Source organism: Podarcis cretensis (genome assembly GCF_951804945.1).
Source record: "Podarcis cretensis genome assembly, chromosome: 16".
Lineage (NCBI taxonomy): Eukaryota > Metazoa > Chordata > Lepidosauria > Squamata > Lacertidae > Podarcis > Podarcis cretensis.
Window position 1 is genome coordinate 16,663,864 of NC_137186.1, and position 15,963 is coordinate 16,679,826.

At 49.6% G+C, this 15,963-nt stretch overlaps 1 protein-coding gene across 3 annotated transcripts in view; it reads right to left on the reverse strand.

The window, feature by feature from the left end:
* Positions 1 to 38: 38 nt before the first annotated feature.
* CDC42BPG (CDC42 binding protein kinase gamma) overlaps positions 39 to 15,963 on the reverse strand; it is a 55,259-nt gene continuing 39,334 nt past the window's right edge. For 2 of the 3 annotated variants that reach the window (XM_079956354.1, XM_079956353.1), the window contains exons 23-37: positions 15,431 to 15,505; positions 14,750 to 14,855; positions 14,340 to 14,473; positions 13,692 to 13,831; positions 12,484 to 12,565; positions 9,985 to 10,201; positions 9,707 to 9,769; positions 7,801 to 8,388; positions 6,302 to 6,399; positions 5,328 to 5,412; positions 4,144 to 4,264; positions 2,278 to 2,395; positions 1,485 to 1,617; positions 1,243 to 1,328; positions 39 to 760 (exon numbers count right to left, since the gene is read on the reverse strand). In XM_079956354.1, the coding sequence (XP_079812480.1) occupies positions 701 to 760; positions 1,243 to 1,328; positions 1,485 to 1,617; positions 2,278 to 2,395; positions 4,144 to 4,264; positions 5,328 to 5,412; positions 6,302 to 6,399; positions 7,801 to 8,388; positions 9,707 to 9,769; positions 9,985 to 10,201; positions 12,484 to 12,565; positions 13,692 to 13,831; positions 14,340 to 14,473; positions 14,750 to 14,855; positions 15,431 to 15,505 (2,106 nt within the window). In that variant the 3' untranslated portion in view covers positions 39 to 700. The remainder of the gene's footprint in view (positions 761 to 1,242; positions 1,329 to 1,484; positions 1,618 to 2,277; positions 2,396 to 4,143; positions 4,265 to 5,327; positions 5,413 to 6,301; positions 6,400 to 7,800; positions 8,389 to 9,706; positions 9,770 to 9,984; positions 10,202 to 12,483; positions 12,566 to 13,691; positions 13,832 to 14,339; positions 14,474 to 14,749; positions 14,856 to 15,430; positions 15,506 to 15,963) is intronic. The other variant, XM_079956355.1, reaches the window with a different exon arrangement.

A 15,963-nucleotide genomic window follows, 5' to 3' on the forward strand; every position in this document is an offset into this window, starting at 1 on the left:
AGTGACTCCCCACCCCTGAGAAAACCTGCCAGCGGCACTGTCTTTTTAACTCTTTAATGCATTTTCTTTCTGGCTGAGATTTTGCCATTCCCTGAGAGGGTCCCTCTGCTCCCTGCCAGGGTGCACATCCGGCAGGTTGGCCCTCAAAGGGCACCCGTTTGTCTTGCCAACACCACCCCGCTGCTGCTGGCACGATGGTCTCAGGCTTTACTTAGAATATGGCTGAAAGTAGCATAGCTTTTGTAAAAAGTAAACGCTAGGGACTCTTTTAAAAATGTTTCCATCAAGGCTGGAGGGAGGCGGTTCTCATCCTGTTGCTGCTTTTGCAGTGTGAGGGGAGAGGGGGTTCAGGTGCATGTGGAGAAGAGAGAGCTGGTGGGGCAGTTGGGGGCAGGAGCAGAGGTGCTGAGGCAGCTGGGCGTGGCCTGCCGCGTTCCCTGAGATGTGGGGTGGGAGAAGTTCTTGCTGCATCCTCATGGAGGTTGGCTGACCCCCATTCCAGCCCCGGTCCACCTTCGAAGGCTGAAGTGCTGCGATCCAGGCCGCTTCACAAGGGCTGGCAGTCTCCCGCTGCCTCTGGGCATCTGCCAGGCGGTGCTTTGCCCTTCGAGTCCAGACAGGGAGGCACATTTTTGTGGCCAGAGTCAAGGGAGCCAGAGCCGTCCAAGGCAGGTCTGCAGCCGGGCAGTGATGCCTCCCATCATGTGGAACTGGTGCTTCCTGGGCACGGAGGAAGGCTCTGCGTTTTATCCAAGATCTGCTAGAAGAGGAGAAGTCACGTGGGTGGGGTGTGTGTGTGAAACAGTGGAGTGTGAAAGCCCCGTGTTTATAGGGTGGGCATCCTATTAGCAGGGGCCTGTGTGGGTAGGGAGGGCCTTTGCCCACTGCTGTCTGAACATTCAGTTCCTGCACTGCAGCGGGGTGAACTAAATGAGCCTTTACGTCCCTTCCAACTATTAATAATAATAATAATAATAATAATAATAATAATAATAATAATAGTTATTTATACCCCGCCCATCTGGCTGAGTTACCCCAGCCACTCTGGGTGGCTCCCAATCAAGTGTTAAAAACAGTACAGCGTTAAATATTAAAAACTTCCCTAAACAGGGCTCTATGGTTCTTGGGAGAAAAGAGGCAAGGATTGGTGCAGAATAGGGATGGGAGAGGGGAATGCAAAAGGGCAGAACAGGAATTCAGGCCCCAGTTTCCTCCTGTCCCTTTTGCACAGGGATGCCTTACCTCTGCCAGCGTGGCACTGCCCACGCCAAAGCTCGGAGCAGCTGCGGAGGAGTCATCAGACATGGAGCTGCCAGACTTGTGCTTTACTGCGGGGACAAGAGGGTGGGCAGCTCAGCTGAGGAATTGGCACCTACATCCCCCCAAAAAACCCACTTGCTTGGGTGCCACTGGGCCACAGGAGAGCCCAGCCCCTGCGGCCCTGGATGAGGTCCCCGCCTCCCCTTTGCCATGGCCCCTCTTACAGGAGGAGGAGAAGGAAGGACCAGCGGCTCCTGGGGTCCTGCCAGTGCCGCCCGCAGCCGAGGGGCGCCGGGTCTCGGAGAGGCTGCTGCAGCGCATCCGGACTTGAGCCTCTCGCCTCTTCTCTTCCTGGGCCTGGAAACAAAGGCCGTGAAAGGATCACACTTGAGGGAGAAGGGAGGGTGTGTGTGGGAGAACAAGCACAAACAGGTTGGAGGACCCAAGGATGCTGGGACCTGTCATTTTCAGCAGAGAAGGACCAGATTTCAGCACTGAAGAATGATAGAAGTTCATAGAATTACACCTGGCATGGAGAAAGCAGATAGAGGAGAAATATTTCTCCCTCTCTCATAATGCTAAAACTCATGGGCATCTCATGAAACTGAATGTCGGAAGAATCGGGACAAGAGAAAAGAAAGCGTAGAGTTAAACTGTAATTCGCTTCCGTAGGAGGCAGGGAGGGCCACCAACTTGGATGTCTTTAAAAGAGGATGGGACAAATTCCTGGAGGGCTATTGACAGCTACTAGCCACAAAGGCGCTGCTCTGCTGCCACAGTTGGAGGCAGCGATGCTTCTCAATAGAAGCCACAGGAGGGAAAAGTTGCTGTTGTGTTTGAATCCTGTTTGCGAGTTTCCCCTGGTTGGCCACAATGAGAACTGGATGCTGGTTTTAGATGCGCCATTGGCCTGATCCAGCAGGGCCTCCTTATGCCCTTAAAATCAGAGGCTGCCCTTTTCTCCTTGGACAACCCCTGCAGGAAGGAAGTGTGTTCTGAGTCCGCCACACAACTCACCACATGCAGGTCCTGCAGCTGGTGGTGCTTCTCGCCCGGCCCGACATGGACCAGGTGGTTGAAGTTGCTGGGGCCAGAGATGAGCTTGGAGCGGAGGGTTGGGTCGCGCATCATCTCCCTGCAAGAGACGCGAAGGCTAGCCGGAGGGGGGGGGATGGTTGCAGGGCTGGAAAAGGGCAACCCAAACCATCCAGGGGCAGAAGCAACTCTACTCAGGGAAAGGGCCACAGTTCAATCTCCTGCAGCACCTTCAGGCAGGGCTGGGAAAGACTCCTGCCTTAAATCCTGGAAAACTGCTGCCAGTCAGTGTCAACAGTACTGGGCTAGATGCACAAATGGCCTGACACGGCATAAGGCGGATTCCTAACCCAATTCTTCTTCATAGAATCATAGAATCATAGAGTTGGAAGAGACCACAAGGGCCATCGAGTCCAACCCCCTGCCAAGCAGGAAACACCATCAGAGCACTCCTACATATGGTTGTCAAGCCTCTGCTTAAAGACCTCCAAAGAAGGAGACTCCACCACACACCTTGGCAGCAAATTCCACTGTTGAACAGCTCTTACTGTCAGCTCTTACTGTTCATGCACTGCATAGTTACAACTATGGAACTCACTCCCACAGGAGGCAGCAATGTCCACCAACTTGGATTGGCCAGATTCATGGGGGAGGATAAAGGCTATATAAAAAAATAAAATGGTTGTTTTAACTCTTCAAATGTCTTAAATTATGATTGCTCATTTTTCTTACTGCTAATTCATTGCCTTATCTCTTTTGTAAATGGCTTTGATGTTGTTGGTTTTTTTTACAATTAAGTGGTGCATAATATACTAGCCTCCATGGCTATCCTCTGCCTCCACAGTTGGAGGCGGTAATATTTCTGAATTCCAACTGCTGGAAAACACAGGAAAGGAGAGCTGCTCTTGGGTTCGGATCCTGCTTGTGGGTTTCCCACTTGGTTGGAACAGGATGCTGGACTAGACGGGCTCTTCTGATCTCTTACGTTCATTCCACAACACAGCAATGTTTTTAAAAGAAGCACATGCCAAAACCCACATGCCAAAAACACTGTGATAATTAAGCATAAAGCAGCTTTGTGAGACAATAAGACAAGCATTTTAAAGCCTGGCATAAAGCAAAACCCTTTTAACAGATGAGAAAGAGCCCAAGAGAAGAGTTGGTGGAAGAAGATTGGAAAAAATTTAAAGTATATCTTCAAAAATATTGTAAAATTAAGGATTGTTAGAAAGATGTTGGAAAAAGAAAATTATGTGGTTTTGGTAGAAATGATATAAAGGATTAAGTAAAAATGAATTGGTGAAAGAGAGAACGTAAAATTACAATATATTAAATCAAATTATTAAGATAAAAACAAGGTTGGAAGGATTTGCTGAAATAACAATTTGAACTAGAATACAAAAATGGGAGGTGTGAGGAGGTCAAGGAAATAAGTAAAGGAAGAAAGTTATGTAAAGGTTTAATCGGTTCTTTTTCTTTTTTAAATGATTGTATTTTTTCTGTCTTTTTTATTTTCTTTTTTCTTTTGTAATCTTCAAAATTCTGAATAAATATTATTATTTTTTTAAAAAAGAGAAAGAGCCCAAGAGCATGGACTGTTGGATCTTTCGTTGGGAGTCTTCCACTTTGTTCTCATGTACAGGCCCCACATCCCCACTTGCCGCACGCCAAGGTCCCTGAAACAACCCCACCAACCTCACACACACGCGTCCTTCCAAGCGTCTCCGCCCTGGAGGAGAGGACCCCTTGCAGCCAGCTTCTGAAAATGTCTGCATGTCCTCTGAGCCCCGAACGCAATAGCAGCAGTGACAGAGACCCCACCGACAAGACGGCCACCATGCGCCTCACCTCCTCTGGTGTTGCCGCTCTTCCTCAGAGATCCGGAAGGAGAAGCGGCGCTTGTGCCTGGTCCTCACGAGGTGCCGCCGGCTGTTGTCCGTCGGCTGGGGGATTTCAAACTCATCCTGATCTGGAGGCGGTAGGGAGGAGAAATCAGTGGCTTCAAAGTTACAAGAAAGGAGATTCCGACGAAACATCAGGATGAACTTTCTGAGAGTAAGAGCTGTTCGACAGGGGAACAGACTCCCATGAGAGGTGGTGGACTCTCCATCCTTGGAGGTTTCTAAGCAGAGGCTGAATGGCCATCTGTCATGGATGCTTTAGTTGAGATTCCTGCATTGCAGAGGGCTGGACTAGATGCCTCTTGGGGTCCCTTCCAACTCTACAATTCTATGGCTCTATGATACTTGAGGTGGTGGTGGTGGTGTCATACTGATTTTATGCTATGAGGCTCAGTTTGGTCAGAATTGAGTACACACTTCCAGGTAAGGTAAAGGTTAAGGGACCCCTGACCTTTAGGTCCGGTCGTGACCAACTCGGGTTGCGGTGCTTATCTTGCTTTATTGGCCGAGGGAGCCAGCATACAGCTTCCAGGTCATGTGGCCAGCATGACTAAACTGCTTCTGGCGAACCAGAGCAGCGCACGGAAACGCCGTTTACCTTCCTGCTAGAGTGGTACCTATTTATCTACTTGCACTTTGGCATGCTTTCGAACTGCTAGGTTGGCAGGAGCAGGGACCGAGCAATGGGAGCTCACCCCGTCACGGGGATTCGAACCGCCAACCTTCTGATCGGCAAGTCCTAGGCTCTGTGGTCCCATTACACACTTACAGAGTTAACACTAAATGCATTACTTCTGGTAAATGTGCCACCATAGCTGCTAGAGGGCTGTGAAAATTTGTGTCCCGGGCTTTTTAAACTTGTCTACCCATGTACTATCTGCAACCAAAGGGGCGCATTGGTTGCCAGATGTGAGATATATTGGTATTATTTTCAGTTCTCCCACCCCACGAAGTGGGATGCCCTGGAAAGTGTGAGGTGATAATTACTTTCGGACAATGTCATATAACTTCCCTGCTAACACATCAGGACTGAAAAGTTGCCTGGAAGCAGCATGAGCCCTGGGCCACCTTGGTGTGTGTGTGTGTGTGTGTGTCCCTCACCTATCCCCTTGCTCCCCTCCCCCCACTTACCAGCTGCCTTGTTTCTGAGGTACGTCAGGTGGACTTTCTCGCTGCCAAAAGTGCAAAGGGAGCCCTCAGGATTCAGCGCTCGTACCTGGGAACCAGAGAAACGGACACTTTTCTGAAATATGAAATTTCCAGAGAAAAGGTTTTGTTCCAGATGGGGTACTTGCCAACCTTCCCTGGGGCAGAACCCCCTTCCCTGCAACATGAGAAGGCAATTCTGCAAAGCTTAGGATGATGCTGACAGCCTCCCCCCCCCCACCGAGATGAAGCCCTTGATCCATACCAGCACACCCACCCACCAGAGGACCCTGGAGCTCATCAGTTATTCCTGACCAAAACAATCCTGTTTTTAGCACGCATATGCAAAATAGGTAAGAGGACAGCTGCAACCCTGGGAGTAAGGCCCATGGATCTCAGTGCATCTTACTTCGGAGTAGACATGCATTGGGTCACACTGTTAAGTTGTTTGACTGGCCAGGTCAATTGATCCAAAGACCATCAATCAATTAAAAACACTTGCGAACAAAACATTAGTTTATCGTCGTCATCATCACCCGCCTTGCTCCCCAAGGACCCAGGGCAGGTTACAGTAATTAAAACCCAATATTAAAAACAGTTCAAAACAATGTAAAATCACAGATATGACTCCTAAAAACATGTATCTCAAGTGTCAAAAGCCGGGAGGAAAGGTGCGTCTTCAGCATTGCCGAAAGCCGTATAATGAAGGTATGGAGGGAGGAAGTGCGGAGGGAGTCCCCCAGTTTAGGGGCTGCCTCAGAGAAGGCCCTGTCCCAGGCTGCTGAGATGCCAAACCTCTGAGGGTGAAGGACCCCCTCCACCAATCTCAGCCCCTGAGATTGGCTGTAAGGATGTGATAAACAGTTAAATGAAGTCAAGCGATTTGGGGAGTGGGGAGGGTAAACCCTACGGGTGAGGGATTAAGACCAAAAAACCTCCCTGAAGAACCCCCCACAAACCTTTTTCAGAGACACCGTCTGAATCCACTCAGCTTTCCTGACGTCAAACACATCAACTGCGTTCTCACTGAATACTGACAGGTACGGAGCATTGTAACCTGGGAGGGGGAAACAAAGACATGAAGACCAGATTGTCGGGCTGGGGTGCACATCTCCCCTCATTCATCCAGTGCTGCAGTCAGCACTACAAATATCTGGGCGCTTGGGGTGGGGCAGACACGATGCCAGGCTGCATCATTCAGCCTGGCAGATACAAGTACCTGTCTCTGGATTTGGGTTCAAGTCTTGCCTGGGTTGATGCACTCTTTATTTAATTTTAAAAACATTAACATTTCCACTGATTTCCTCCCCCCAAGAAAACACAGGCTGCACGCCACAGCTAGAGATTATAATCTTGTATCTATTATAAGACAGAAACAAAAAACTCCAAAACCCAACACCACTGGTACACTCTTTATTAGTGGGTGGGACATTGACTAAGTGATGGAGCACCCACTTTACCTGCCAGAGACCCCCAGTGGCATCGCCACTTCCAAGGATCAGGTCAGTGGCAGGGGATGGGAAACGCCAGCTAGTCTGAGTGGACTGCACTGGGATAGATGGACCAATGGCCTGGCTTCTTCACTAAGGATTTATCCACACTTATCTGTCCTCTGCTCTTTCTTATCTGCCCTTCGCTCTCTCCAGGCACACGCCTTAAAGCTCCATATCTGAGCACCCTTCTTTTTTGCTGCAGAGCTTTTCTTGCAAAACCCTGCTCTTTAAAGCTCAATCAGAGCAAACTAGTCTGCAGGAAACCCAAATTGACATTTGCTCCGATTAAGCACTAAAAGTGTAGTTTTTCACAGTGAAAGCTCAGACACAGAGCTTTTTTCCTAAAGTTTTTATTATGTCCCCCCAACTTCCCACCCCCCTTTCCATGGTGTTTCTGTTTCTCTCCCTCTGCTACACCTCGTCTTCTATCTCTTAAACCTTAACAAAGCTATTGTAATTTTCAATCCCTTCGGTTGTTCACAGTTCAAATCCTGCTCGTGTGTTTATAGGCATGGGGCTTTTAAGAGCAGACCAGTGCCTGGAAAGAGTGGGGCAAAAAACTAAGGGTGGGTAAGCCCTGAGAGTCTCTCGCTCTGCCAGCCACCAGGCCTCCTCCCTCCGCTGCCACCTGGGGGCAGCCATTCCCCAGGCTGCCTCAGTGGGAAAGACGGGGAAGCAGCAGACTCAGTCCATCAGCTTTGCCAAACGCCCAGCTCCACCTGGCCCCTCTGACCCGAGCTGTGCCAGCTGGTCATTAGAAGAACAACTGTTTTTATTGGTGCCTGGGTTTGGTTTCCCTTCCTCTACCCTCCCTGTCCCTTTTCCTTTTTGTGTCGTGTCCTTTTAGAACAAAAGCCTCTTGGCAGGGACTATCTTTTTGGCTGCAGAGTGAGGAACATGAGTATAAACCACGAGTATATTTAAATAATCTAGACCCCCTAACCCCAACCAAAAGGGGCACTTACAGCAATTGAGGGGAGGCGCGGGCCACATCAGCTCCTGGGGGCGGCTCCTGCGCCCCTGCCCATCCACGTAGAGGCCAAAGCCACTGAAGCAGAGGATCAGCTCGCTCAGGCTGACCTCCACGGCCTTCAGCGCTTCCATGTGGGTCACGGCGGCTGCCCGGCGGTCCTCGGGGTGGGGCAGGCTCACGGGGGGTCCCTCATTGAGCAGAGGGTAGAGGGAGAAGCTGGAGGGGCATCCAACGCACAGCCGGTCGCCCAGGATGTCCAAGCACTGAACGTAGCCGGGTGCCTGGATCTCCTTGATGCGCCGGTGGGGGGGCCGCGTGGCCGTCAGCTGGAAGCAGAGGACCTGCCGCTTGCAGGCCACGCAGAGGACGGGGGTGGTCCCACGGCAGATGAGCCCCACAGCCACCGCCTGGCAGCCCTTGGCCTCCACCACTTTGGTCCCCATGGCCTCCGGGGTCTCCAGCTCCGCCCAGGAGAAGATGCGGAGGCTGTGGTTCTTGCCGCAGAGGACGGAGAGCAGCTGGGCCTTGGGAGAGACCAGGAGCAGCTGCACCCGGCGGCAGTCCCCAACCTGAAGCACATCTGGAGTGGGGGGGAATTTGGGGCAGGGAAAGAAGAGGCACAACTCCGTTACCAGCTAAGGACGGGAACTGTGAATTTGCAGAGGGAGGGGAGGAAATGGCAGGTGACCGGGGGTGGACACAGGCCAGAAGTGAACAGTAATTCCTCCTCCCCTAAATATGTTTACATCTTACATGGGGGTTTGAATCCAAGGGTTTTGCACAGATGCAAAAATACATTAAAAGGGAAGCTTTTAATGTTTGATGCATTACAGTATTTTGATGTTTTGTTGGAAGCCGCCCAGAATGGTTGGGGAAGAAATTAATAATAATAATAATAATAATAATAATAATAATAATAATAATAATAATTATACTCAAGTCTTTGGAACAGTACCACCACATGAGCATCCCAGGGCTCCCAGAAATGGCTCCCAGAGTGGGCCTTGTTTCCTAAGCAAGGCAGAGAACTTAAATCCTATTTTTGCGCCAGGTTTCCTCAGTGCAAAAAGCTTTTGAGCTTTCTGCCTTGCTTAGGAAACAAGGCCGTCTCTGTGCACTGGCTTGGGAGGTCCTTGGATGCTCTTGCAAGATCTTGTGGGGCTGTCCAAGTTCCTGCGATCCCACAGGAGCATCCCAGACCTGGAGAGATTCTTTCTCCCCATTAAATTTGCTTGTGTTTAAGTCGTGCGATTTCAACCAGCCTGCCTTTGACTGCATGTGGTTGAAATTGCGCAAGTTAAATGCACATAAGACGTGACCATACTGTATTGGGTTTTTTAAAAAAAATTAAGGTGGGGAAAGCCAATAAGATATATAGATTGGTAAAAGGAGAATAGAAAACTGAAACTGTGACTGAGTAAAGTATAGAGGTGGAGTGATGACACAAGGTTTGTATCAGAGAGAAATCAGATCAGGAGCCATCAGCAAGCAAAAAATTAACTGGATGAGGGAAGGAGCAGTTTGGTGCAGTTGTAGACTAGGCAAGAGGGATATCGATCTTAATAGGTTAAACAGTCCCCCCCCAAAGGATCCTGGGAATTGTGGTTTGTTTCAGAGTGCTGAGAGACCCCTATTCCCCTCACAGTGCTACAGTTTCCAGAGGAGTTAAAAACCTTTAGAGCAGGCTTTCTCAGCCTTGGCCCTCCAGATGTTTTTTGGCCTACAACTCCCATGATCCCTAGCTAGCAGGACCAGTGGTCAGGGATGATGGGTATTGTAGTCTCAAAACATCTGGAGGGCCGAGGTTGAGGAAGCCTGCTTTAGAGTCCCCAGGCACCCAAAATATTACAGCGCCCCCTGCCCCCCCCACGTAATTCGAAAGATAAACAATACTAAACCATTTGTCCGGAGGTGAATCAAAAACAGGCCGTCTTCTGTACCCAAAGCAATCCGCTCTCGGTCTGCAAAAGGGAACAGATGACATTAGAAACACACTTCCTCCTCTCAGTTAGGGGCTCAAAAATTCTGTCTTTGGGCGGATCAGGCATCTCATAGATTGGAGAGCCGAGAGCCCTGCCCAAGCCTTGCTCAGCCCCAATGGCTGACGCTTAGGGTGCTTTGCCCCCAGCACCCTCTCCCTCCCTCCGAAAGCAGGCCTGCCCTCTTCCCTGTGTACCTATGATGGCTGCCGACAGGGCATGGGGGATGAAGGGCAGGGTGTTGTCGTAGGCCTCCTTGAGGATGTAGACGGTGCGGTCGTGGTGATGGTTCTCCCGCAGGATGCGGTGCAGCTCTGCCAGAACCTCCACCCACTTCCTCATCTCCCCTTCGCTGTCAGCCAGGAACAGCATCGAGCTGGTTGTGTGCGGGGAGCTCAGCTGAGAGGCCATCACCTGAGGATGGAGGCACAGGTAAGTTGTTCTGGTCCCTGAGGGGCAATCCGAGCCCAGAGGAAACTCCAGGTCATCCAAAGGTTGCCAGGAAGTGGAAGAGGAGGAGGAGAGGCAGAGGGGAGCTGGCCTCAGGGGCACCCAGATGGAGGAATCCTTGACTACCTGGCTTTCAGGTCCCCCAGCTCCCTGCTAGGACCCAGATCTCTTCTTCCCCTGCTCTGCATCATGTTGGTGATATTATGTTCTCTGTAATTGCTTTTGGAAACCGTTGCTAGTTGTATTGAGATTTTTACTTATTCTGTCCAGCTAAATATTGTAACATAAGATAATTAGAAGGTACTTGAAAGTATCAGATAGGCCTAGGATTAGAATAAGAATGTTGTACAGTGGTACCTCGGGTTAAGTGCTTGATTTGTTCCGGAGGTCCATTCTTAACCTGAAACTATTCTTAACCTGAAGCACCACTTTAGCTAATGGGGCCTCCTACTGCCACCGCGCCGCCAGAGCACAATTTCTGTTCTCATCCTGAAGCAAAGTTCTTAACCTGAGGTACTATTTCTGGGTTAGCGGATTTAAGTCAATAAGAAAAGAGATGAAGATAGTAAATTGAAGGAGTAAATACCATAGTAGTCGAAAGATGATTTTGGAGAACTGTTACAAGATGATACAATGAAATTCAGTTAGGGGGGATTCGAGGAAGTCAGTTAATAATGGAATTTAAAATGAACTTCAGAAGGAATATGTGTTTTTATTTTTTTATTTTTTATTTTAGTATTGTAATGTCTTTTCTTTTGTATGTTTTATATGTTATATCTGTTAAAATCAATAAAAATGTTTGATAAAGAAAAAGGTTTTACTTATTCTGTTTTATAGTGCTGTGGGGTTTTTTTGGGGGGGGGGGGCGGTCAGTCTGGATTATGGCCTGCGTCCCTTTTGATTCTTGTGGTCCCCAGGGGGGGGTTAGTAGGAAATGGAGGTGGTTGCTGAACAACTCAGGCATCAGTAAGAAAGGAGATTCTGGCGAAACATCTGGAAAAAACTTTTTGACAGCAAGAGCTGTTAGACAGTGGAACGGTTTCCCTCACAAGGTTGTGGACTCTGCTTCCTGGGAGGATTTTAAGCAGAGGTTGGGTCGTCACCTGATGTGGATGCTTTAGCTGAGATTCCTGCATTGCAGGGGGATGGACGAGATGACCCTCAGGGGTCCCTTCCAGCTCTATAATTCTGTGATTCTTGATAAGACAGTGACCTTAGCTGGCCACTTAAGTGTCCTCACCAGCATCCCAAAAGAATGAGCAGGTTGCAAGAGATGCAGCCAAGTGATGGTGCCCTCCAAGCCTGTGCCTGGGTCTCCCCCACCCACCCAACCCATCTAGCTGCTAGGGAGGAGAGCAACAACCAGTGCGGTGAATGTGAGCTGAGCTGGAAAAGCAGGCTGGAAGCTGGAGACACAGAGACCTGTTTGCTCTGTGCTGGATCCAAAGCTGCGACTGAAGGAGAAGCAAGATCTGTTGGGGTGTTGATGCTGTGAGCCTCTGTGTCCTATGCTCAGGTTGTAGAGATGTGTAAATAAAACCATATATCCTAAAGACACCACAGTCTCTACTAACCCTCATTCCAAGGAAACCGAGCCCTGGAACCGCGAAAGTCTCTCACCACTCAGATTGTGGTCATGCATAATATCACCCACCCTCTTTGTGGTCAGATAAACTGGGGAGATCATTTCATCAAATTTATTCAGAGGACAGAAAAATTTGCTTGGGTTTTCTTAAGGGTGGGCTCCCTGTGTGCTGTAGCACAACCTCTTTCTTTTTCCTAAGATTTTGTTTGTTTCTTGCTGCTGCTGCTGCTGCTGCTGCTGCTGCTGCTGCTGCTGCGAGGGTCAGGAGTAGCCATCGTATGGCAGTCCAGCCTCCATTCTGTATCCTCCCCAAGGCCCCAGATCTCATTCTAAAGGGAACCTCACCAGCCTGCTGCCTTCCAGATGTTTTGGACTACAACTCTGATCATCCCTAATCAGCACAACTGTGGTGTGTGGGGCTGATGGGAGTTGTAGTACAGCACATCTGGAGGGCGCCAGGTTGGCAAAGGCTGTGCAAAAGGTGTCTGGGGTGAGGAGGTTGGCAGAGACGAATGGCAACTGCCAAAATTTGGGGGGGGAGAATATTCGGAAGAGAATGGCCTTTTTTCTCTAGAGGAAAAGAGACACCTCAGAAATTTTCTCTGAAAAATGTCTTCTGAGAAATGGGGGCTCCTCTCTCCTTTCCTCTCTCTTTCCTTACCCGGAATATGCAGGGCACGTCTTTGCTGCTGGCATGGATGACGTCTGCTGCCAGGACTGGAGCCACGGAGAACTGTTCATCCCTGTTGCCAAAAGAAAAACAGGAGCCTTAGAGACATCCCTCTCTCCCCTGAGTGGAGGCTGAAGGGGTCTTATCTGCAGGACCACAACCACAGCAAGCTACCTCAGGGCAGCCATGGGGAACCCAGGGCCCTCCAGATGTTCTTGGACTACAATTCCCATCAGTCACAACCAACATGGCCAATAGTCAGGTAAGATGGGAGTGCAACAACCTCTGGAGGGCCGCAGCTCTCCTGGTCCCACCCCATCCTAGTGGATGAGATAATTTTGGCGATGGAGGTAGAATCCCTGTTGCTCCCTCTTTCATTTTGGGCTATTTCCCTCACCCAGGTGACAAGGGAGAATTAAGGACTACCTAGGGCTGCCTCTGGAAATGGCAATTCCTGGGTTGAATTCTCCTAAAATTTGCACGGTGTGCTGGCACCAGCTAAGGTGTGTCTCCCCACCACACCCCCAATATCACCTGGCATCCTTGGTTACAACATTTGGCATGTCTAATTCCCTTTGGGGGTTAGAGGAATGCCTGCATGTATTTATTTTTTATTTCATTAAATGTATATACACTTTCTAAGAAAAACAGTTTACAACACAGACAGAGCAATAATATTCTCGGTAAGAAAAGTTAACAGCAATAATTTCAGACTTTCAAAAAGTTAAATCTCATATCAGCTTTCTAAACATATTGTCTAAACAGGACTGTTTTTAGCAGGCACTGAAAAAAAGCACAGCGAGTACAACTCCCTAACGTCAATCAGCAGGGAGTTCCAAAGTGCAGGTGCTGCCACATCAAAAGATCAAGTTCTTACAAATGGGGAAGGGGTATTATTATGTGGCACCTGTAGCAGTCATAGTTCTGCCAATCGAAGCAGAGGGCATTTGGGAGGAAAGCATGGAATTCTCGGCAGCACAGCCCCGGCTGCGTATCCCACTGAAAACCAGTGGAATCAAAACAAACGAAAAGAAACAGAAGGGGGTAATGGAACCATTTGTTCTTTACTTGGGCACCCCTAAAGATAATGGGTGGTTTCCTTCTTCATTTAGGGTTCCTGGATAATACTAAGGCTCTGTCAGACCTCCACCCCACGGCCACCCACAGCACCACTTCCTGCGCAAGTTGCACCTGCTTACCTCATGTCTGTAACGTGCATGATGCTCACGTCGCATTGTGCTGCCTTCCCCTCTGGCACATCAAACAGGAAGATCTTGAAATCGCTGACAATGGCAAAAGCCCTCTGCCAGCCTTTCTTTACCCCGGAAGGCTTGGGCACCTTTTGGGGAGCGAAGGTGGTACAATCAGAGAACATTATTTCAGCTGCAAGGAGTCTGCCCCATTCCCCTTCCAGCATTGCCTATACCAAGGGTGGCAAATCATTTTTGACCACCATTGGCCAAATCACTGGGGGCCGCATGCCAGAAGGATGTGTGGCCAAAAGCCTGGTCCAGTCACCCCACAATCTCGCAGGACCCACCCCCAGGCACTCAGCCCCTCCCTCTTCCTAGCAAATCAGTTGAGGAAGGTTATTCCCCCTTCCCACTCATCCAATGATCAATTTGATGGTCAGAAGGGGAGCAATTTTCATCCTCAAGGAGGCTGGGCTCCTGCAGTGTCTCCACTTCCATTTTCTCCCCCTTTTCAACACTGCAGTCAATGTTGATGGGCTCTTGGTGTTTATCTGGCAGAATGTGCCCAATCAGATCCCTGAACTGGCGACAGCCACCCTGTCCACATGGACTGCTCCATGCTCTCTCAGACTCGGGGGAGACTCAACCTCTTACCGACAAGAACCCCTCAAATGCCGTCCCTGTTCCACTTGTTGGGTTGACCCCCAAGGTTTTCTGGAGCTGTTCAGGGGGTAGGGGGCAGATGGAGGCCCCTCCAGCACAGGATACGTGGCAGACAAAGTTACAGGCTGGGAAAACAGGAGGAAGCATAAGCAGGCAGCCAACAGCCCCCCCCTGAGTCACTGCAATGGTGCATGAATTTTATGAATTAAAGAAAAAATGAATCAACAGACCCACCAGACCCACCCCCAAACTTGTACCCTCTCCTATTCTACAGCACACAGGTTGGCCCACAGCTCTTCAGGCAGGGAAGGGGTGTTTCACATCCCTACTTAGAAACCGAACCTGGGGACCTCCCCTGACCTGGACCCCCTTCTCACTCCACCTGACAAGATGCCACTCACCTTCGCAGGTCAAGCCTTGCCGGACCAGCCCCACCAGCAGGGATGTGCAACGCATACACTTGGTGGGTGTGGAGAAGCTGTGGGTTTTGAAACTGTGCGATTTGGGCTGGGGAAATGGAGCAGAGAAGGGGGCACAGGAAGAATTAGACATATTATTTAGTGCCAGCCAACTTTTTAAAGTCTTTTTAAAAGCACATAGACACACATACACACAATCATAAAAGCTAAGTCATCCCCTCCTCAAAAGTGCAGGGACCAGAGCAAACAGGTTTCTTTTGGAGGTTTTTTCCCCCAAAGATAGATCAGCCTACAGTGAACCCTCGGTTTAACGGGTAACATAAACTTCGGGTTGTGAAAGCGGCAAACCCGGAAGTATTTTTCTGGGTCTCTACGCGCTGCGTGCATGTGCATGCGCAGAAGCGATCCTCCGGTTGCGAAATCCTCGAGATGCAGCTGGACCTCTGGAACGGATCCCGTTTGCAACCGGAGGTACCACTGTATGAAAGCTATTCAACTTAACGGACAAAGTGCCTTTCCCTCCCCACTAAGCACCCTTCTGCTACACCATCCAGAGCTCAGTTTGGAAAGGCCTGGGGAGGAAAAAGGGCAGCCCCCTCAGAAGCAGGGTTCAGTCCAGAAACAAGGGAGGGAAATATATTTAGGCCAAGAGCTTGTCACTACCTTCAAGGATCCAGAACTGTTACTGCTCTCTGAAGAACCCGCAATGGATTGAGTGGAAGACATTGAATGTGGCACCTTTGGGGAGAGGGGAGAAGAGGAAACAGCAGTGGGAGAGATCATCATGCCTCTGTCTTTGAAGGTCTCCTGGCTCATCCAAACCTCCCAACACCCATCTCCTCGCCATTGTCAGCACAATGCGTAACACTCAAACCTGTGCACAGCCAACTGGAAGATTCAGGACAGACAAAATACAGTGGTACCTCGGGTTAAGTACTTAATTCATTCCGGAGGTCCATACTTAACCTGAAACTGTTCTTAACCTGAAGCACCACTTTAGCTAATGGGGCCTCCCGCTGCTGCCGCGCCGCCGGAGCACGATTTCTGTTCTCATCCTGAAGCAAAGTTCTTAACCCGAGGTACTATTTCTGGGTTAGCGGAGTCTGTAACCTGAAGCGTCTGTAACCTGTGGAACTTACTCATGCAGGAGTCAGGGATGGCCACCAACTCCTTCATGAATTTGTCTAATCATTTCT